At 51.5% G+C, this 21,284-nt stretch overlaps 3 protein-coding genes and 1 long non-coding RNA gene across 6 annotated transcripts in view; 3 read left to right on the forward strand and 1 right to left on the reverse strand.

Moving 5' to 3' along the window:
- LOC114870735 (endothelial PAS domain-containing protein 1-like) overlaps positions 1–21,284 on the forward strand; it is a 50,699-nt gene that overhangs the window by 11,889 nt on the left and 17,526 nt on the right. The window lies entirely within an intron of this gene.
- LOC114870734 (endothelial PAS domain-containing protein 1-like) lies at positions 448–14,443 on the forward strand. The gene is given in 16 exon segments (XM_029175773.3): positions 448–542; positions 3,061–3,206; positions 3,334–3,421; positions 4,319–4,437; positions 4,796–4,998; positions 6,572–6,678; positions 7,964–8,111; positions 8,199–8,395; positions 8,473–8,708; positions 8,909–9,022; positions 9,293–9,514; positions 9,516–9,820; positions 9,889–9,982; positions 10,181–10,274; positions 10,350–10,523; positions 10,945–14,443. Coding segments are annotated over 16 exon segments (2,448 nt in total). The 5' UTR covers positions 448–493; the 3' UTR covers positions 11,097–14,443.
- LOC129603070 (uncharacterized) lies at positions 14,684–19,064 on the reverse strand. 2 transcript variants are annotated; one of them, XR_008692650.1, is made up of 4 exons: positions 18,699–19,064; positions 15,483–15,531; positions 15,225–15,316; positions 14,684–14,843 (listed from the first exon to the last, which is right to left on the reverse strand). It is a non-coding gene; the product is annotated as an uncharacterized LOC129603070 (long non-coding RNA). The 2 variants fall into 2 exon arrangements; XR_008692649.1 differs by having other exon boundaries at positions 14,684–15,316; positions 18,699–19,062.
- Positions 19,797–21,182, forward strand: LOC129603069 (solute carrier family 22 member 7-like). 2 transcript variants are annotated; one of them, XR_008692648.1, is made up of 2 exons: positions 19,797–20,535; positions 21,138–21,182. XR_008692648.1 is itself a non-coding variant. In XM_055502725.1 (2 exons), exons 1-2 carry the CDS (start codon positions 19,976–19,978, stop codon positions 20,552–20,554), a joined length of 489 nt encoding a protein of 162 aa, XP_055358700.1. In that variant the 5' UTR covers positions 19,797–19,975; the 3' UTR covers positions 20,555–20,750. The 2 variants fall into 2 exon arrangements, 1 of the variants encoding a protein (XP_055358700.1); XM_055502725.1 differs by lacking the exon at positions 21,138–21,182 and having other exon boundaries at positions 19,797–20,341; positions 20,432–20,750.

Here is a 21,284-nt window from a genome sequence, read left to right on the forward strand (position 1 = left end):
GGGTGACGCCTCGTGTTCATGTTTGGTCGTGGGTGACGCCTCATGTTCGACTGTGGGTGATGACTCGTGTTTGGTTGTGGGTGACGCCTCGTGTTCATGTTTGGTCGTGGGTGACGCCTCATGTTCGACTGTGGGTGATGACTCGTGTTCGACCGTGGGTGACGCCTCCTGTTTGGTCGTGGGTGTCGCCTCGTGTCCATATTTGGTCGTGGGACGCCTCGTGTTCATGTTTGGTCGTGGGTGACGCCTCGTGTTCATGTTTGGTCGTGGGTGACGCCTCATGTTCGACTGTGGGTGATGACTCGTGTTTGGTTGTGGGTGACCTGCTGTGAACTGATCCCTTTTTTTACAGGAGCAGCTCGGAGCGACGTAAGGAGAAGTCTCGGGATGCGGCTCGCTGCAGACGCAGCAAGGAGACGGAGGTTTCTACGAGCTGGCTCACCAGCTGCCACTACCCCACAACATCAGCTCCCACCTGGACAAGGCCTCCATCATGAGGCTGGCCATCAGCTTCCTGCGCACACGCAAGCTCGTCTCCACAGGTAGGCACAGCCTTCTGTCTACCAGAGGAGGAAGGTGTTTTTGGGAGCCTTTCCTTCACAACTCCTTCCTCTCGTCTTATTTATAATTAGAAGCTGAGGAAGCTCAACAAAGAAACACACCCATTGTTCTAAAAAATTCCTCCACAGCCACTGTGTCTGGAAATGAGATCAGAGAACGATAAAAGTTAAACGGCGTCCACGCTGCAGCTTGTTGAGCCCGTTCACAGCTTGGAGTCAACATCACCACATTAAAGCACTGGGTTTGGCCCTGGAGTCCACAGCAGCGCTTTAAGAATGCGGTTCTGTGTGATCGGGCCTGTTTGGCAGCTCAGCAGGCCTTTGTAAACACCTGCCAAAGGAATAGGAAGGCATTTGATTAATACTACGCTTATCTGGACATAATCGCACCCATCTATTCTTCTGTGTTTCATGTCCTTCTCATTTAGTTTTACAAATCGTTTCATTGTTTGCGTTGGTCCCGAACGATGCCAACATTTGAAGCTGCCTCACACGACAGCGGCTGCGACTTCATCAAGCGTCATCCATCAGGAAATTAATTCAAACCACATTAAAATGTCATTTTCCTAAAGGAAGCGTAGCTCCGTGTTCTGCAGGCACAAGGCCACTCGTTTTCTGTACAAACGACATACAGCGCCCCAACACAGCTCAGCGTATCTGATATAAACTGGGCAATAAAAAGTGCAACATTTCTGGAAGCTGTTTTTAAAGCTGCCCTAAGACAAAGGAGATTAGAACAGGAAAGAGGAGATGAGGAAGGAGGAAAAGGGAGGGAGACGGGGAAGGAGGCCAGGTCAGCGAGTCCACGACGAAGCAAAGAAGACGTGAGTGGGGGAGAGGGTGAAGGTAATGAGGGTAGGAAGGAGGACGGGGAGATGGCGCAGCAGATAGCGTTATCAGGTCGTCCCGTAGCTCCGCCCCTCCTTCAGCTGGTGCTGGCATTCAGCCTTCCAGCCATAACAGGCTCTGCCCCGGCGCCAGGCTCCTATAGCGCCGCATATATGCATCTGTTATGTAACAAGCTGAAACCAGTAGAGCAGCGATGTGCAGATTAGGACCAGCTCCACTCGGCTTGGACGGACGAACGGGAGCCAGCGTTTGCAGCAGCTCAGGCCGTCCAGCACCAAGGTTGTGTCTTCTCAGGTTTAGGACGAGATTCAGTCCCGTTCATCATCTTTCTGTTTTTGTCCGACCAGATCCGAGGCTGACGACGTTAACGGGGCTCACAGTTTTCTCAGGCAGTTTTGCACCCTATGCTTTCTGAAAAGAGACGAAGAAAGGGAACAAAACTTGTGTCACTTTGTCCAGTGCCACAGAACGAATGTCAGAAAGCAGAGAGGAAATGCTTATCTGCGCCCCGTTATTTAAAACGAGGCCAGTTACGCAACCAAAGAACAACAGAGAGGGAGCAGCGGCGCCCAAACGGCTGCTAATCACAGCACAGTATTTAGGCCAAAGGTGCCGCTGGTCTTTGGAGTGGGCCTCCGCGGTCCCCATGAGAAAGCTCTGCGCTCCCCTAGGGGTTAATGCTATCTGGGCCCAGCTCCAAACTCCAGCCCCAGGCCTCTGGGAGCTGAGAACCGGCCTCTTATCTCAGGGAAGCACACAGGAGGAATTGCAGGCTTCCCACCCTCCACCCCCATCGACTACTGGGCTTTGTTCAGTGTGAAGCCACTGTCCACACACACAAACAAAACACCGCCCTCCACAGCGCGGCCGCTTAGTCACTAACTGTTCGCTGTGTGCGTCTCGTAGTTCTGCAACACATCATCTACATGCCCGACTGCGTGCGCGTAGCTGTTAATTACACCGTCAGCGGTGGGCTGCACTTTCAGAGGCTCGTGGTTTAGGTGTAATTTGTCAGGGTCAGGATTAGAAGCAGCCTGAGACGCAGGAAGACGCTGCTCTGGTTTGGTTTGGCCCCGAGCCACAGCTTCAAGTGGGAAAACAAGCCTGATGCACACAAGCACGCACACACGCATGCACGTACACACACACGCGCATGCATGCACGCACGCACACACACACTCACACACTCTCACACACACGCACACACACACGCACACACATGCACACACACACACACACACACACACACACACTCACACACTCTCTCACACACACACATGCACACACGCACGCACACACACCACGCACACACATGCACCACCACACACTCACTCTCACACACCCACACACCACGCCACCACCACGCACACACACACACCACACACCCACACACACCACACACACTCTCACCACTCTCACACACCACCCCACCACCCCCACACACACTCACCCACACCACCCACCCCACATGACACCACACCACCCACACTCTCTCACACACACACGCACACACACACGCACACACATGCACACACACACACACACACACTCTCACACACTCTCACACACACACACACACACACACACACACACACACACTCACACACTCACACACTCGGTGTGACTCTCCTCTCGGCCTCCCCTCCTCCAGGCTGCTGCGGCGCTGACACTGAGGAGGACAGACAGATGGACGGCCTGTACCTGAAGTCTCTCGAGGGCTTCGTTACCGTGGTGACGTCCGACGGCGACATGATATTCCTGTCGGAGAACATCAACAAATTCATGGGGCTCACACAGGTACGTGACACTTGCATCTGGATCAGCATTCACCATTGTGAGGCTGGAACCAGCCGTCGCCTCACGCTCACGCTCCGGGTCTCACATCGCTCTAGTGTGAACGCTCTGACAGAACTCGTGTCTGCAGGTGGAGTTAACTGGTCACAGCATTTTTGACTTCACGCATCCATGTGACCACGAGGAGATCAGAGAGAACCTCAGTCTGAAGGCAGCAGGTGAGTGAACGCGTCCTCTCATCCAGACACACGCTGATGTTAAACTGATAACGTGCTGAGCTCAGCGATCCACAGAAACCGGAGCCAAAGGCCGCGGCCGCCGCCGTGGGTCCATGTAGCTTCATCAGTATTAGCTGATGTGATGAGACGCAGAGGTTTGGTTGCAGCTGGTGGACAGAGGGTCATGACAACCTATGAGGATCCTCTGGGGACCATGAAGGTCCTCTGTGGCTTCATTGTTTTCTGGTTTCATGGAAATCCTTTGACCTTTCTCAGGCAGAGCACTTGCAGTTCCTGGCTCCTCCAAAGCTCCAAGCTGCAGCTTCAGGGCCTTAAACCATCATCTAGCAGCTGGTGGGACCGAGAGCAGTGCAGAGAAAATACTGGGGATGAGCCGGGGAAATAATCTCTTTTTGTCACACCATTGTGGTTGATAACTTATCAGCAGTGACCACAGAGAAAGTGCTGCATATTTTATACAGTAGACCTTTTACACACTGAAACCCACTGTGGTGTAACTATATACAGCTAAAGTCGGGTTTGGACTGAGAGATTCCTGACCCGGCGCTGTGTGTGTGTGTTGTGTGCGCGTGCGTGCGTGTGAGAGAGAGAGAGACACAGAATCTGAGCCTTCATTTTATTCTTTAGCTCATAAACAGTTTGCTTAGATTTTACTTCATATTGTACCTGGAATGTCTCTTAAGTAAAATACAGATCTGACCAAAGCTTTAAACATCCTGAAAGTGGACGGACACGTAGGTAGATAGTGAATCAAATCCTTTGTCAGCTCATGAGCACAAGGAGAAAATGTTAAGGCCTTATTCCCTCCTGCACCATTGGGCTCAGCTGATTAGTCTCTGGCAACAGCTAAACCATCTGTTCATTGTTGATTTCCAGGCAGCGGCTTCGGTAAAAAGGGCAAAGAGCTGAGCACGGAGCGAGATTTCTTCATGAGGATGAAGTGCACGGTGACCAACAGAGGACGCACTGTCAACCTCAAGTCAGCCAGCTGGAAGGTGAGAGGCCGACACATCTGGCACATCTGCACCGCTTTTTAATCCGTTCACACCAGCGAGGCTTCAGGCAACTGAATGAAGCTTATAACGTGTTGACTCACGACCCCGAAAAATGAGGCAATGAGCAGTTTGGGGCCTCGAACCACAGCTTGAAAAGGTGAACACGCTGTAAACTCTTAGCCAAAGGCTCTTGTTTCCCTGTATGACTGAGTTATGTGCACAATAATCCAGAGGAGGTTAAAGTAACCAATAAATCAGAAAAATGCAAAAAGATTAAATCAGCTGGAAAAATAGATGCAGGTTTCACATTCGAATCTGAAACAGAAATGAACCTCCAGCTTCTCTGCTGCTCCTCCAGGTGCTGCACTGCACCGGACACCTGAAGCTGTACAGCAGCTGTGCTCCCAGAGTCCTCTGCGGCGCCCAGGAGCCGCCGCTCGCCTGCGCCGTCCTCATGTGCCAGCCCGTCCCGCACCCGTCCAACATGGACGCGCCGCTGGACAGCAGGACCTTCCTGAGCCGCCACAGCATGGACATGAAGTTCACCTACTGCGACGAGAGGTGGGCGCCGCGCGGCTTCGGCACAGCAGTCACTGCACACACTGAGCTGAGTCTGTGGCGCTAAACCACGTTGTGGAGCCTGAAGTCAGAAGCCGGACTTTAAAATGGCTCTGACTTTTTACTGTGTCTTTAAACGAGTTCAGCTTCTTCCCGTTAAACCGGCTGTCGATGCTCCTGGAGACGAAGCTCTGACTGCACATAAACGCGCCTTCAAGCTGCCCCTGACGTCCCATCATGCACCGCAGCGTCTGAGCGGTGCCACGGAGCCGGACGGAGCGAATGACCGGTCCCGCCGGCGTCCAGAGGCCAAACGAGCGCTGCGGTCCTTTCCTCCAACTGGCACCAGAAGGAGAGGTCTGAGTTACACAAGCAGGTCCACGCAGACCTGTAATCTTATCAAGCTGCTCACGCAGGACAAAGGTTCCCTTTGGAGAAAATCTGTGCTCTGTGTGTTTCGTGCACACATCCGTGCGTGACCACTCTACAACAAGGACCCATTTTCTTTTTCCCTGCTTGGTGCAAATCTTCTCTCCAATTACGCAAATGAGTTTATTGTACGCGGCAGCAGGGACTTGGACTCATTAGGGAAGAGACAGAAAGTTTCTTTGCATCTGCTCTGGGACAGAGAGAAGAGGGACGAGGCTCGAGACGAGCTGAATCATCAAGAAGCGAAGCTGCAGGAAGGTCGTCCCAGATCAGACACCCCGCCTGTTGCTGTAAACAGACAGGAGGCTTCATCGCCACGTAGCTGTTTGCACGTAAGGCGTCTGTGTCGGAGTAATAACACGTGATGACACCAAAACGCACACAAAACGCACACACGCGGCCCAGTGCCTCCAGAAGCCGTCGTGGGGCGTGGTGCCAGTCGTGTTGCAGCGGATCCGCCTCGTTCCTCGGGGCCGAGGCTGCAGCCGCCACCGTTAGAGTGCGAGGACGCAGCTCCTCTTCCTCGCTGCCTCTCAGACGTCTTCATTACAAACTCTTGGTCTTCATCCTTTAATGAGACGACAAAACCTCAGCTTCTATTTACACCATTTATAACAAACCATCAAGTTAAATGTGAGGATAAATTACGTGATCAACACATCAGGGGCAGTGGAATCTTATTTAATTTAATTACATTTAAAACATGAGCAATTATTGACAACACATCATAAATTTTGCATGAAGTTGAAATGAAGATCATTAATTGGTTGATTTGTAACTACTCCAATGGTCAAACTCACCCTTTGATTTTCCATCCTCGAAGCCTCGCGTCCTGCGGAGCTTTGCCTCATGTTCTCAGCTTGTTTGGTGCAGATTCAGACACAGTCGAACTGAACGCACCCTGAGTCAGAGTCGTTGCATCTGCAGCAGGTGTCAGTCTGTGTGATGCAGTGCAGTGTTTACTGGAAGAAAGTAAATCCTCACTAACAACCTGAACTCGTGATGGAGTGACAGACAGAGATTAGCCGTTCCAGGGAACGCGCGTCCGCCTCTGTTTGATTTGCAAATCATGTGTGAAGTCGTTTGAAGTTCAGGACGGAGCAGGATTTGATGGAATTAATAAAATCCTGCTCTGAATGTGTTGCAGGGTAACGGAGTTGATGGGTTACACTCCTGAGGACCTGCTGGGACGCTCCGTGTACGACCTCTACCACGCGCTGGACTCAGACAGCGTCACCAAGAGCCACCACAACCGTGAGAGCGCATGTGCACGTGCACGCACGCACACACACACACACACACGCACACGCAGTCACGCACGCAGTCAACACACGCACACACACACCACACGCTCTGTGAGGCTGCCTGATGTTCTCCTCCTCACACGTCACAACCACGTTAGCAGCATGTGAGCGTGTCCATAGACGTGTACGTGTGCAGAGCAGGAGGCTGGTGATAGGATGCTTTTTATTAAAGAGCTGAAGTCGCTGACGACCTGCTGAGGTCATCTGTCGGCCGTTCAGTCGGTCGCTCTGCTGAGGATCAGGACGGGAGGAGACGTGCTGTAAAAGCGCCTCCCTCAGGTCGACTCTGCTCCAAACGCAGCCGACACCCACACAAAAAGCTGGAGTCTGATTCAAAGGATCGATAACAGCGCAGACTGACTCCCGACCATCAGCACCGTTTACGGACCAGTGGATGTGTTGGAGCGGCTGAGTGAGCTGCTCGTCCTCGTCTTCGTCGTGACGAAGGCCTCTATCTCACAGCCAACGCGAGCTGTGAGCGGCCTGTCGATCAGCGCCTGCTGCAGACGCACACACGGCCTCTCTCTGACCAAAGTGCTGCTCCGTTCCCACGCCACCGCTGGACTTTGGACTTCAGCCAGCACTTCTCCTCCTCAGCTCCTAGTCAGACGTCCCAAATCTGTCGGTTTGGCTCATTTCGCAGCCTCAGCAAAATAAATACGTGTATACATTCAAAACAAATGAGGGGAAGATGAGAGACGGAACAAAGCTCCTGCAGTCATGGAGCGTTCTCACATCTTTACCAGTATTTACCATCCATCCGTTTTCTACCCTTTGTTCCCATGCGGCGTCTGGAGCCCGTCCCATCTGTCTGCGTCGACGGACAGGGTGCACCCTGCACAGGTCGCCAGCCCATCGCAGGGCCAGGATTCACCCAGTTTGAGTTATTCATCACAGCCAATGTTCAAACACAGGAGATGAACAGCAAAACCTGTTTACCTCTAATTTGCCTGAAGCCACTAAACACAGCTCAATTGGATGTAGAGGGAGAGGAAACTAATGGGGTCAACGAGCGTCAGTCGTCATTTTCAGAAGCACAAACATTTAGCAGCAGATGGTGACGTAGGTGAAGGCTGGTTCTCTGGCTTCTACCACAACAATAAACGTGTAGGACGGAACAAAGCTGCCTGTGACCACTGGCTGTCAACCTGAATATCATCATGGACAAGTGGCTCAGTTCACGGACTGTAATTGTGACCAAATGCTACGTCCTCAGCGCTCCTCTCTCTGTGCAGTGTGCTCCAAGGGTCAGGCCGTGACTGGTCAGTACCGGATGCTGGCTAAGACCGGAGGCTACGTCTGGGTGGAAACCCAGGGAACCGTCATTTACAACAGCCGGAACTCCCAGCCCCAGTGCATCGTGTGCATCAACTACGTCCTCAGGTGGAGCTGCCGCCTCATTTCTGCTCCGTTGATGATTCTTGTGTTAAGCGTTTGGCCTCATCTCACCCTCTGTCTCCAAACCTGCAGTGACATTGAGGAGAAGTCAAGGATCTTCTCCTTGGAGCAGACGGAGTCACTGTTCAAGCCGCATCACATGAACAGCTTCTTCACAGGTTTGACCGCAGAGTCCGGAGACGCCCTCTTCACCAAACTCAAGGAGGAACCGGAGGACCTGGCCCAGCTGGCGCCGACGCCTGGGGACACCATCATTTCCCTCGACTTCGGTGTGTATTTTCCTGAGCTCAGTGTGTGAGGGGTCAGTCAGCCTAGAACCACATCACAGCTTTGCCCTGTCCTGCAGGTCGCCCCGAGTTCGATGAGCCCCAGCAGCCGGCAGGATACGCCCAGGTGTCAGCCGAGGCCATGCTCCCTCCAGCGCCTCCGTCCTGGGCCGGCGACAAGCACCAAGCCGCCCCCCCAGCGGGTCAGACCCCGGCTCCGGCGCCGGTGGACATGGCCGGCATCGCCAGCCCATTCACCGTGCAGCAGAGTCTGCCCCCAGACAGCGCCACCCCGAGCCTCAGCAGCTGCTCCACGGTGAGGACTGTTAATTAGTTGGGTGTTGTGCTGAGCCAGGCTCATGCTGGTGAAAGGTCATCGTCAGTGGACCGCGTGTGAGAGAACCGGGGGAGGACATTTGGAAGGAGCAGGCTCTTAGTGGTGAATGGTGCCTTTGTGGAAGCTCGGCTCTGGCCTCTCTTACGTATGTTCCCTCTTGTGGTCTGGTTCCTCTGCAGCCCAGCAGCCCAGGTGACTACTACAGCTCTGTGGAGTCCGACCTGAAGGTGGAGCTCACGGAGAAGCTGTTTGCTCTGGACACCGAGGGCGGCGGCGGCTCTGCAGACACAGAGGTCTGTTACTGTAAACAACTTCATCACGCTAAATTAGTACTTGTTGTATTTCTGCATCACAAGTGGTGGATTATGTAGATTAGTCCAGTTGGTAGTTCTCAGTTATTGAGTCATAGTTTTATTGCTCAGACACAATAGTCTTAGCGGCACATTTAATAAGTGTTTTACCTAAATGGCAGCTCACAGCACAGATTATGTTCATGCATGATAAGAGTTAAAGCTGCCTTTAGCTGCAGGCTCCTGCTGGTAAACATGCTTTTCTTTTCCCAGAGTGACATGGACCTGGAGACGCTGGCTCCATATATTCCCATGGACGGAGAAGACTTCCAGCTGAATCCCATCATGCCAGAGTCGGAGCCTATCGAGGCGTCTTCAGCCGGACCCCTGGGGAGCAGCGGCAGCCTGGCCCAAACCCACCGGGCCACCCCACAGAGCTTCAGCAACATTGCCAGCCTCTTCCAGCCCCTGTCGCCGCCACCCTCACCCTCAGGCCCACTACCCGCCCCAGCAGCCGGCGTCCTGGTCGTCAGGGGAGAAGAGGAGCTCCGGCCAGAGGAACATGGACCGTCGAACGGAGGCCTACATGATGGGACGCATGCAGAATCCACCGTACCAGGCGCCTGCCAGCACCCCTCTGTCCTCCATGGGGGGCAGGCAAAACCTGCAGTGGCCTCCAGACCCTCTGTTAACATACCAGCAACACGCACGAGCCAGCAAGGCCTATGGGATAGACGCTTTGTCTGGGGACGATCGTCCGTCCTGCCAGCAGGGCCTGACGCACCTCATGCAGAAACAGAGGTGATGTCACTGCTTATTAGACTTCAGTGCGTTCGCTTGCCTCCATTTAACGGTGTGTTTGTTTACAGGTCCACTGACCGCTTCGTACAAGCCTACAGAGACATGAGTCCAAGCAGACTGGCCGTGAGCAACAGCATCAAGCGCTCCTTCAACCAGATGGTGGTGAGTTACTGCAGGTTCCCAAACGGCGGGAAGTCTTCAGTTATGGATGACTGGTTGATCTCATCTCAATTTACCTTCAAATATTCAGTAGGAAACTAAAAATACAGAGTGCAGGCAGTAAGTGAAGCTTTGAGAGTAAATCTCATTTATCATTAAGGAACACAATGCAGACTTTACGTTGGTGCTGATGTGTTTCAGGCCGAATGCAAGCCACCAGAAGTCCTGTGGAAGAAGATGAGAAGGGACGGCTGTGGCATCATGGACCGCTCCCTCAGCGCAGGATCCCTGGCAGGTATTTGTGATGACGATCGCATTCTCATCTCGCCGTTACGCACCAGACAACTGCATGTGTTGCTTTTGTTCCCAGACTTGGGGATGGGCAGGATGGCACCGGGCAACGTGTCTTCGTGTCTCAGCTCTCTGCAACAACACAGGAAGTCTCAGCATCCAGGAAATGGGATCGTTGGTGCAAAGAAAATGTTTCCCCAAAAGAGCTGTTGCTTCAGAGAGTATAACCCGCTGCCTTCCAGCAAGTCTGAAGGTGACGTCAACTGAATTCCTATTTATAAGATGGTTTGAAAGATCATCATGATCCAGGTGATGTCGTCTGGATGTTGCCTCACAGCATCTGGCCTGAAGCCTTTCACCATTCATTCAAGGAACCTCATTAGTCTGGGGAACGTTGGCTGGAGATCACATCGTCGTCCTCTAGACCTGATAAAGGCAATAACCAGTTTGATGAAGTGAAACCAATCCGAAGGACAGGTCTGTAGTCTCCAGTCAATGTTCCCAGATCATGCTCCTTGGATGAGTAGTGAAGGACTGAAGAAAGTAGCTGCCAGAAAAATTCACGTGGCCAAACCTGACGGCAAATGTTTGTGTTCATGTCTATGAAGCATTTGTATGAATACGATGAGTTCTGGTCGAGTTACTGACTGAGCTGCTCACGTTTTCCTCCTCAGGTATAGCCAGCCGTTTGCTGGGCCCTTCCTTCGAGACCTGCTGTCTGCCGGAGTTGACCCGTTACGACTGCGAGGTGAACGTTCCACTGCAGGGAAACCTGCACCTGCTCCAGGGCTGTGACCTGCTGAGAGCCCTGGACCAGGCCACCTAGAGCCCGCCTTCCACCCCAGCCGCAGACCAAGACTCAACCTCTGTACCTTCCTTCCTCTGGGCTTCGTAGGTGCCCGGAGGCTAAGCTACCTATAGGAACTGGTATTCATGTAACCACATCCTGCCTTAGCCTTATTTAGCTCATTAGGTCGGGCCCACGTGCTGTTCCCTGTCCTTTGTAGAGTTCTGTACCTAGACAATCTATTCACGTGAAGATATCAGGGTCAACCACTCACACCTGTACCCCCAGCTTCTAAGCTGACAGTGTAGAACAGTTGCTGTGCAATGACACAAACAACAACACGATTCTGAAAAGATGGACCGATCTGAAGGTCTGGACGGCGAGGTATCGCTGGTGATCAGGTTCGGATGGACAGGCTCACGTGAAGCCATGAGAGGACCAGCGCTAAGCCCCCACACTGCAACCCCACACCCACAACTAGCAGCTGTGTCAGACTTGGCACAGTGGGATTCGATGACCAAGGCTCCTAACGGGCCTAGAACCAGACCCAGTCTCCTTCACTGTTCTTTTACTCCAAGCAGCCCATTTATGTAGATCCTGTCCATCAAGCAACAATGGGTATCATGACCTGGTTCTGAATTGCTGCCATTTTTGAACCCAATAGGAGCCGAGGACTCGTAGGTTCTGCTAAACCTTCCAAAGATGACTTTAAATCACTGCAGTGCAATATCTGGACTCCAGCACTTTAATTAGCTGCCCCACATGAATTCAACCAGGGGAGACGCTCCCGTTAGCTGCTATAAAGCCAACTGTTCCCAGCTTTTGCTTTGCTTCAGAACTTTGAGAGAGCTTTTTCCTTTTTTTAGATTTTTCAGAATTTCAAAGGCCAGAAGGGATTAAATTAATAATCCACATGAAACCAGAATACAGAAATGTCTGTATGAATAATTATAACGATCTAGTTAGAATAATATGAAATTTAGTTTATGTAACGTAATGTTATGTTACGTATCTTCCATGTGACAGAATAGAAAGTATTACGTTGACTTATAACATCAAGTGGATCAGATCCAACACCTACAGCTCCACGGTTTTCATAGTTTGGTTTCATTTGAGACTTCGAATCAGAACGATGATACCCATTTCTGCCTGTTCTGACTCCACTCTATCCTAAATTCTGGAGGATTTGGAGTCAATCAAACTGCTTTCTAAGTGAGCATTAGATCGATTTGGGTCCATTTTACTTTGTGCTTTATATTATGTTGAATATAATCTATAATTCACTTGTTGAACTGAAATAATAGCTTTTACCAGATATCCCCATGTTGTTGAGTCCAGATCCAGGGGACACGATGCTGTTTGCTTCCTCACGCTACCAGAGAAACACTGGACACTGCTACATGTTGCTCTACTCTGTTTCCCCTCTTCCTCTTTTCTGTCATATCAGCTCCTTTCACTATTGTTTCTTATTGTGCATCATTAAGCTAAAGTTTCTACAGCCTCGGTCACTGAACTAACCGCTGACGGAACAGTAACAGAGGCCAGTGAGCTCTCACTGAAGCGGAGCCTGGCTCCTGGATGCAGGTTGGACGCTCACCTCGCTGCAGTGAGGGTTTGAAGCACTTCCGCTTGGCTTCAGTCCAACGTGGATCTCACTGAGGTTTCACCGCCATGCAGCTGATAGAGAGAAGTGAAGCGTGAATGGTTCCACTGTTCTGCCTCTCGTGTACACCTCCAGGCAGTTTATTGGTTTCTGTGCACAGTCAGCGTTTGTCCTTCAAATGTGAGAAACTGGGAACAAGTGTGATTTTCCCACATCACATTCAAACTGTTTTGACTAAACATGAAATCTGAAATCCAAAGACAAACACTTTGTCACATGCTTGAATGAATGTTTGCGACAAATAGCAGCTGATTAATATTCACTACATGAAGGGGGGGGGGGGATCATGAAGCAACACTTGACACACCAGCTGTTAGTCAGTAGGAACCAATGTCTGCCTGGAACGGCACACGTTGCCTTGACCATCACAGAGCCGACTGAAATGCAGAGCATGTGGATTTGGACTTTAAATGGAACTGGGCCGTTCAGACGTGCGAAGGAGGGCGGTTGCGGGATGTGGGGACGCCCCAGAGAACCGTCGGAGCCACTGACGAAGCCTTCAGACAGAATTCGAGTGGGACCAAACTGAACCCAAACGTGAGATCAGCCGTTGTTACTCTCACTCCGTCCTTGTCGTCTTTGTGTGGTGACCACTTCCTGTATGAGTTGAGAGCTTTGTACATGTTACGTATTTAAAGCGACTGTGTTTGTGTCCCGGTACTTTGTCCTCGCTTCCCTGTAGTGGATCAGAACCGGCTCAGTGCCGTTTTGCTGTCGTGGCTGTTTTGTTTTATTCTAACGTATCTATGGACTCTGTTGCTGGCCAGTACTGTTTGTTTCTGCTTTAAGAAAAAACAACTAAAAAGGTTGAGATTCAAGAGAAATGCCACTTTGTAGCATTTTAAATAATGTAAAGAAGGCGACGCTGCCACATGAGCCTGGGTTTCCAGTTGCATGTGTAAAGCGGTGCTTCAGGACTTTTATCAAGCCCTCGGCTCGGATCCACTAACGGTTTCTGATGTTCTCTGCTTGGCTTCCTATTAATCTGCTGTATTGTGCCTTAACGTGACACAAACCTCATTCACCCTTCAAGTGCACAGTTTGTTGACTGCATCAGAACCAACGTGGCGTTTCCTTCAGTGTTCGGCATGTTTTGGTCTCAATCGATGAGGATCACTGCGTTTTTGGAACAGATTTGAGGATTCAGTGAAACTGGATGCTGTAGTATTACCCGTGGTAACGTATGTGCGATGAGTTGGCCAACAGGAAGTCGATTTTGGAATCCAGGCCGGCACAGAGGAGAAGCCCAGGAGCCAACGTCCCAACGACAGGCTTTCAGGAGGAGCTAAAAGGAGGAAATGTGGATTTCTGTACAGCTGAATTATTAAAACAAAATCTAAATGTTTTAAAAAAGCACCAGAACTAAACACTGGAGACAGATGCCAAAGGTGGGTTCATCTCAACAAACTGTGCTGCTCGAAGGCTTCACCCTAAACTCAAGTGAGCAGTCGTTCCAGGACTTTCACGCTTTTATTGCACATTTGTTCTTTTAAGACAAATCTGTCATTTGTCTTGTGTAACAGGGTTTTTTGCTACGGGATCCAGGCTCAGCTACTGTGTTCTGTTTGTCAGTGTCATACACGTATATTAGCTACATTTCTATCATGCTACAATACATATTGATCTTATATTGTTATCATTGTTATTACAACTATACGGAGGAATTAACCTGATGAGACGTTTGTGTTTCTCCACTGATTATTATTAAAGCATATTGATCTTATGCCGCCTCATCTGGTTCTGTTCACGTGTTTCTATTACTATTCGGGATCAAAAGTAATTTTTTTTTGGTCCAATCAATTTCTAAATAATAAAAACTTAATGATCAGCTTTTAAAACTCTTTTAGCATCAGGTCCAGTGGGGCCCTGTTCTGCGCCACATCTGCTCCACTACATTCCTCAAGTATTAGGCCTTTCTCATCCATTAGAGCGTGAATAGGTTAGAAGAGTCTCACACAAGAGACAAGAGATTCATCATTTAATACAACTTCGTAATCACAGATCCGAGTTTTATCAGACGAAGGCTTGTGATGCTTGAGTCTCGACCTTTGCGTCACCAATGACGACCAACATTCCTGAGCTGAAGCTGTGCTGTAAAGAGGAACCAGCTACGATCCTCCAGGCTGATAAAGCAGAAACAGGAAATATTTGCTCAGAATTAAACACATGCATGTTAATAAATTCTCGTTGTGTCCTGTTATTAATTTGGTCGCCTGTAGTTTGAGACAAAACCTGAAACAAATGTCAAAGGATTCGTTAAAGACACGGCCAGTTAAAAGGTTGACAACTCATTTATCTCTAAAGGGAAGAGTGGACCTGCTCCTAAATGGACCTGTTCTAGTCAGCGCTGATCCAGCTCCCCTCGGTCCTGGAGCCGTTCCTTCGCTTTCTTATTAGCAGCGTCCTGCTTCTGCTGGTTTGTACTTGTTGTATTTTGCCAGATTCTGCGTCGCCTGTTCACATGCACATCGTTAACACATCCTGAGGGGAGGACGGCTGTTTACCATTCAGATGTCCCGTCCCGTCCGGGTCCGGCCACCGCGGCCTCACTAAGCACTGTGGGAACGCTGCCGCGCTGTGTCCTTTGTTGTTGTTTCTGCATGTGAACGTCAGTGATTACGAGTCTTTAACGAGACGCTGCCCGTTTCCCTGTTGTCTCAACATGTTTCTGTTTTGGAACGAGACGCACATCCTCTGCTCGGCGTGGACGGATCAAATAGATCCAAACTGACACAGATCAAAATAGACTCAAAGTTTCCTACCTTCAATCGCCAGAGCGGTAATTGGGCAGTTTCAGGACACATCGTGAATCTACAAAAGCAAACACACAGATTGTAGAGGAATGAAAAAAGATCATCATCACTGTAACAACGTCATGAATGAGATGATGCCGTGACCGTCCACATTCAGACAAGATTCAATTGGCTCCGTCTAAAATTAGAGCAGCTTCACCACAGAGTTAAACCGGATCCCAGAACTTTAAGTAACAGGCCACTTGGGAAATCAGAGGCTCGTACACAGTGGTGCCAGCAGATCTGATGTCCTGCTGTCTGTTGATGTGCCAACACTCATCTTCCTTCCTGCAGGATGGCAGCACTGATCGGAGGAAACGCAGGTAAACATGTGCGACACGCTCGCGTCTTCGTTCAGGGCCTTTGTTCCCCAATTCAGAGCCTGTTGTTTGCTTTGGGAGGGGAAACCAGGAAACCAGGAAACCAGGAAACGTGGAAGAAGCCGGCGTCTCGAGCCGACCCGCTTCCTGCTGCGTGTGTGTCCAGCGTCTGCAAAACAATCAGACTGCTGCAAAGTCCTCAGACCTCCAGCCTCAGCAACACAGACGTTGCCATAGCAACGAAGGCCAAAAATAGTCCGAGTCCAGGACTCATCTAGGAAGTCACAGTGATCAAAAAGAGACAAGTCCACAGGCCTCATCTCAGTTAAGGTCCGGGCTATAAAGACCACGAAGCCAGAACAGGGGTTCTGCCAAGTTCTGCCAAGGTGCACAAGGACGACCATCAAACCTTCTTGGTAGAAGGATCTGGTCTGAACTGCGGACCGGGCTCTGGTGGGGTGAAGCCCAAACACAGCTGGACCTCGCTCCTACAGGTTCTGGTCTGGCTGTGGACCAGCCCTAGTTTTGTGAAGCCCAAACACAGCTGGTTCAGCCCCGGACCTCGCTCGTGAAGGTTCTGGTCTGAACTGTGGACCGGGCTCTGATGGGGTGAAGCCCAGACACAGCTGGGTCAGGCCTGGACTTCACTCCTGAAGGTTCTGGGTTTGAGAGACACACAAAGAAAGGAATCAGGATCAGTATTTTTCACATCATCGCTGACCCAAACACTAAACGCATTCTTCCAGAAGCAGCAGAACCAGGTATCAACGGGTCAAACCGGTGATAAACACCGGGCAGCGCCGTGTTGCGCTGGGAGCTTCTCATTCCTCAGCTGGAATCTGTCCGTCCGTTGGGAAATCAGACGATCCAGGGACAAACTGTTTATATCCGGGTCCAATCCCAGGACAGAGAGCTGCTTGGACTGGGACCGACCCCCAGCCAGGACCCAATGTCACTGTAAACAAACATCCAGTTTCCCATGTTTGAGTCACAGACGACTGGTTTAACGTGGGATCCAGCGCTAAACGTTGGTCCAGTGTTTAACAGACGTCCATCCTCCAGCCACAGCAGACACGGCCCGGTTCTGGTCTGTTCAATCTACCAGCCAAGAGTCCAAAAGGTCACATCAGAGCAGACGGAGACTCTGGTTCCGACGATGAAGCCGGTCGATTTGGCCGTCACCGCTTTGGTTCTGTGTGGCCTCAATACAAAGCATCTCTTACGTCACGCACCAAATGAAACAGCGATTGTCTGATTTCTGCTTTTGTTTTTCTGTGGGAACTCGTTCAGAAACACAATCCGAGGCCAAATCAAGCCAGTCCCGGCCCAAACTGTGTTCACCAATTGTTCTGAACTGGGAAGCACGAAGACAAAAAGCTTACGCAATGATGACTCAGGCGCTTCCCACTGTGACCCTGATGAGGACGGAGCCAGAACCACAGAACGGCTGGACGGGAGCCCGTCACACGGTCCGGGTTCGAGTCCGTTCATGTGGTGAAACCGGGTTCATCCATGAAGAAAGCAGCGTCACAGGGTCCGGGTTCGAGTCCGTTCATGTGGTGAAACCGGGTTCATCCATGAAGAAAGCAGCGTCACAGGGTCCGGGTTCGAGTCCGTTCATGTGGTGAAACCGGGTTCATCCATGAAGAAAGCAGCGTCACAGGGTCCGGGTTCGAGTCCGTTCATGTGGTGAAACCGGGTTCATCCATGAAGAAAGCAGCGTCACAGGGTCCGGGTTCGAGTCCGTTCATGTGGTGAAACCGGGTTCATCCATGAAGAAAGCAGCGTCACAGGGTCCGGGTTCGAGTCCGTTCATGTGGTGAAACCGGGTTCATCCATGAAGAAAGCAGCGTCACAGGGTCCGGGTTCGAGTCCGTTCATGTGGTGAAACCGGGTTCATCCATGAAGAAAGCAGCGTCACAGGGTCCGGGTTCGAGTCCGTTCATGTGGTGAAACCGGGTTCATCCATGAAGAAAGCAGCGTCACCCGCTCCTCCATTAACAGTCTGCTGAGTCGTCTGCAGTAATGATGAACGGGGCTAAAACCTCCATGATCAAGTGATGCAGCAGGCGACTGCAAACACTCAGTTACATCATGACATCATCGCTCTGACCCCCCGCTGGTTCTAAGCTCCACTCACTGTCAACGGTTCTGCGTGGCTCCGTGTCCGACTGTCCCGACTCCAGGCGAGCTGTACTTTCTTATCTCTCGGGACCCGGTGGCCGTCTGCCTTCTGACCTCCCGGTGACCTCCCGGTGACCTCAGAGCACTTCCTGTGTGAACAGGAAGCGTACGCCGACCTGCAGGAGCGGCGTTTCAGCCGTCGGCTGAGCTTCCGGGGGGAGGTGGGGGGTGGGGCTCAACCTCCTGTGACCTGATCCAGAAGCTGCTGGGTTTTCAGCTGCTACTTGAAATTCTCCCAACGGTAATTATTAATGCACAGACACTTCCTGTGCTCATGTGGCATAAACGTCATTTTAATATCACAAGCATCACTCACCGTACGTACTGAGGAACATGTACGTTCCGTGTTCTACAGCCTCGTTTAAACTGAAAATTCATGAAGAACACGACGTTTTCATAAACGTGAAGCGGTTTTGTGGTTTTGTTCTTTTCCCACTGCCTCCCTTGTTATTTGTTCAAACCTTCCCTTGTTCTTAATAGAACCATTTACGTCTGCTCTCACTTAACCGAATTTCATTAAACAGCTTTGTTCGGGTTCAGAGAAGCTTTGTCGCCATCTACTGGACAAACCGGTCACTGCAGCTTGAACCTAAAAGCAACGCAAAAGTTCTTCACTAACACAAAACAAAAACGCTTCGACTTCTGTACATTTATGTGGACGTTAGTGACGCACTTTACTTACTGAGCAGCAGCACCGTTGTTCAGATCACGTGAAGACGAGGACGGATAACGAGCGGCCGTAACCACGGGCAACCAGTCGGTCATCCGGTTGACGCGGTCCCTCGTTAACGCGTAAAAAACCGACCTGGAACATTAACGGGGCCAGTGTTTCAGCCTCCGCTCAGACGCCGTCCTTTAGTTTAACAGCTCCGTGTGGATCCAATGCGTCCCTGGGTTGTGACGTCACTGCTGATTGGCCTCACCTGGAGCTGCCGTGACGTTGGTCGAGTTCCTTTCGTTTAATTCGCGGTTTAATTAAAAGCTTGAAGCAAACTGTGACCACTTTGTTTCACGTGATTCCTGATTGTTTGGCCGCTTTTTGCCGCAGGGGTCGCGGTTGCGCTGACGACAGGCGAACGTCTGGGTCACGTCACAGTTAATCATTCACTCACACGGACTTTTCCTCTGTTGTTTGCTGTTGTTGTGATGATGTCAATAACAAAGCTCCGTTTAATAAAACAAAGTCCCTGTCAACGCTGGTGTGTGAATGTTCACGTTCATTAACTGATTTCTGCTGCGTGGACGTTTACTGTTGATTGGCACTGGGACACTGTGTTCCCAGATTAGATAAAGCTGGAACGGATCCAGACCTTTACGGCCCTGAAAACGCCTCCGTCCGAGGTGCCAGAAATAAGTAGCGCTGTTTTTCCCCTCAGCGGCAGAGTTCATAGGTCACTGCTTCAGCCTGATGACCACCGGAGCAGCTCGAGGTGAGTTCAGCTTCTTGGCTAGAACTTAGTGGTAGTTCTGACCCGGTTTGATTGTGCGTCGGTGAGAATCCGTCCACCTGCGACTTTTGCTGCGTTCTCTGGTTTTTAAAGTTGAGGCTTGTGTTGATCTCAGCTGCTGCCTCAGTGTGCCGCTCATGAAGGAGCTGTGTCTCAGGCTCAGCTCACATTTCACTGGGTGGAGGTTCCAGTCCTCCTCCAGCGCTGAACTGGGCCCAGTGGCAGGACCGGAAACCATTTCACTGACTGTCAAACTCCTGATGCGACAATAACGACTGCTTCTAGTTCAGTGGATAAAAGACGTAGGTCGGTCTTTCAAGCTAAAAATGAGAATGCACAGATGGAGTGATGTGCTTTTATAATACTTTTATTCATGTTTCATGATCATAATTCTTCAGTGTGGATGATGCGTTGCTGTTCTTTGGAACATGAAACCACCAGGACAGACAGTCTGAGGAAACAAGCAGAATAAGACGCGTGTGTCGTTCTTCAGGAGCCACAGACACCGACCATGACGTTTGATGAGGTCCTGGAGGACGTGGGCGGTTTCGGGCTCTTCCAGGTTCTGGTTCTGGCTCTGCTGTACCCGCCCCGCATGCTTCTGCCCTGTAACTTCCTCCTGAACAACTTCATCGCTGCGGTGCCTCCTCACCACTGTGACGTCGGCGCCGCCCTCTGGAATCTGACCCTGGAGCAGAGGCTGAGGGCCGGCGTCCCCGTGGGGCCCGACGGGAGCCCGGCGTCCTGTGTGATGTTCACGGAGCCGCGGCTCCAGCCGCCGTCCGACGGCTCCAACGGCACCGAGCCGCCGACGGTTCCGTGTCAGAGCGGGTTCGTGTACGACAACTCCACCTTCGCCTCCACCGTGGCCACAGAGGTGAAACAGCAGCAGCGATTGGAGGCTCAGCCTTCACACATACTGTATGGGGACGAAAGCACCTTTGACTTACAGTAACCTCCTGTTCAGTGGGACCTTGTCTGCGACAGGAAGAGCCTGACGAAGACCTGCAGCACCATCTTCTTCATGGGAGTCATGACAGGAGCCGCAGCCTTCGGCTACTTCAGCGATAAGTATGAGGACGGACACTGATGGCTCGGTGCGGCTGAACCGCAGCTGGAGCTCCTCCTCTCCCTCCTGCTGTCCTCTTCCTCCTCCCTCCTCCTCCTGCTCTCCCCTTCCTCCTCCCTCCTCTCCTCCTCCTCCCTCTCCTCCACCTCCTTCCTCTTCTCCTCCTACTGCTCTCCCCTTCTTTCTCCCTCCTCTTCTCCTCTCCTTTCCTCTTCACCTCCTTCCTCTCTCCTCCTCCTCCTCCTTCCTCTTCTCCTCCTCCTTCCTCTTCTCCCACTCCCCCTCCTCCTCCTTCCTTTTCTCCTCCTCCTCCTACTGCTCTCCCCTTCCTTCCCCCCTCTCTTTTCCTCTTCTCTCCCCCTTCCTCTCTCCTCACCTCCTCTTCACCTCCCTCCTCCTTCCTCCCCCTCCCTCCTTCCTCTTCTCCCTCACCTCCTCCTCCACCTACACCCCCTTCCTCTTCTCCCTCACCTCCTCCTCTCCTCCACCTCCTTCCTCTTCTCCTCCTCCTCACCTCCTCCTCCACCTCCTTCCTCTTCTCCCTCACCTGCTCCTCTCCCCCCCCCCTCCTCCTCCCCCCTCCCCCTCTCTCCTCTCCCCTCAGGTACGGCAGGAGGACCAGCCTGCTGGTTGCCTACTTCCTGGCTCTGGCGTTCGGCTTCTCCAGCGCCTTCGCCAACTCCTTCGTCCTGTTTGCGGTGCTGAGGTTCTTCACTGGGTTCGGCCTGACGGGAATCAGCATCACCACCAT

The sequence above is a fragment of the Betta splendens genome, chromosome 15 (genome assembly GCF_900634795.4).
Source record: "Betta splendens chromosome 15, fBetSpl5.4, whole genome shotgun sequence".
Classification (NCBI taxonomy): Eukaryota; Metazoa; Chordata; class Actinopteri; order Anabantiformes; family Osphronemidae; genus Betta; species Betta splendens.

What these genes read in the sequence shown, in the direction of transcription:
- LOC129603069 (XM_055502725.1), top strand. Translation starts at nt 19,976, where the DNA reads ATGACGTTTGATGAGGTCCTGGAGGACGTGGGCGGTTTCGGGCTCTTC. An exon ending in CCTCCACCGTGGCCACAGAG is followed by an intron (nt 20,342 to 20,431) that starts GTGAAACAGCAG and finishes CCTCCTGTTCAG; the next exon opens with TGGGACCTTGTCTGCGACAG.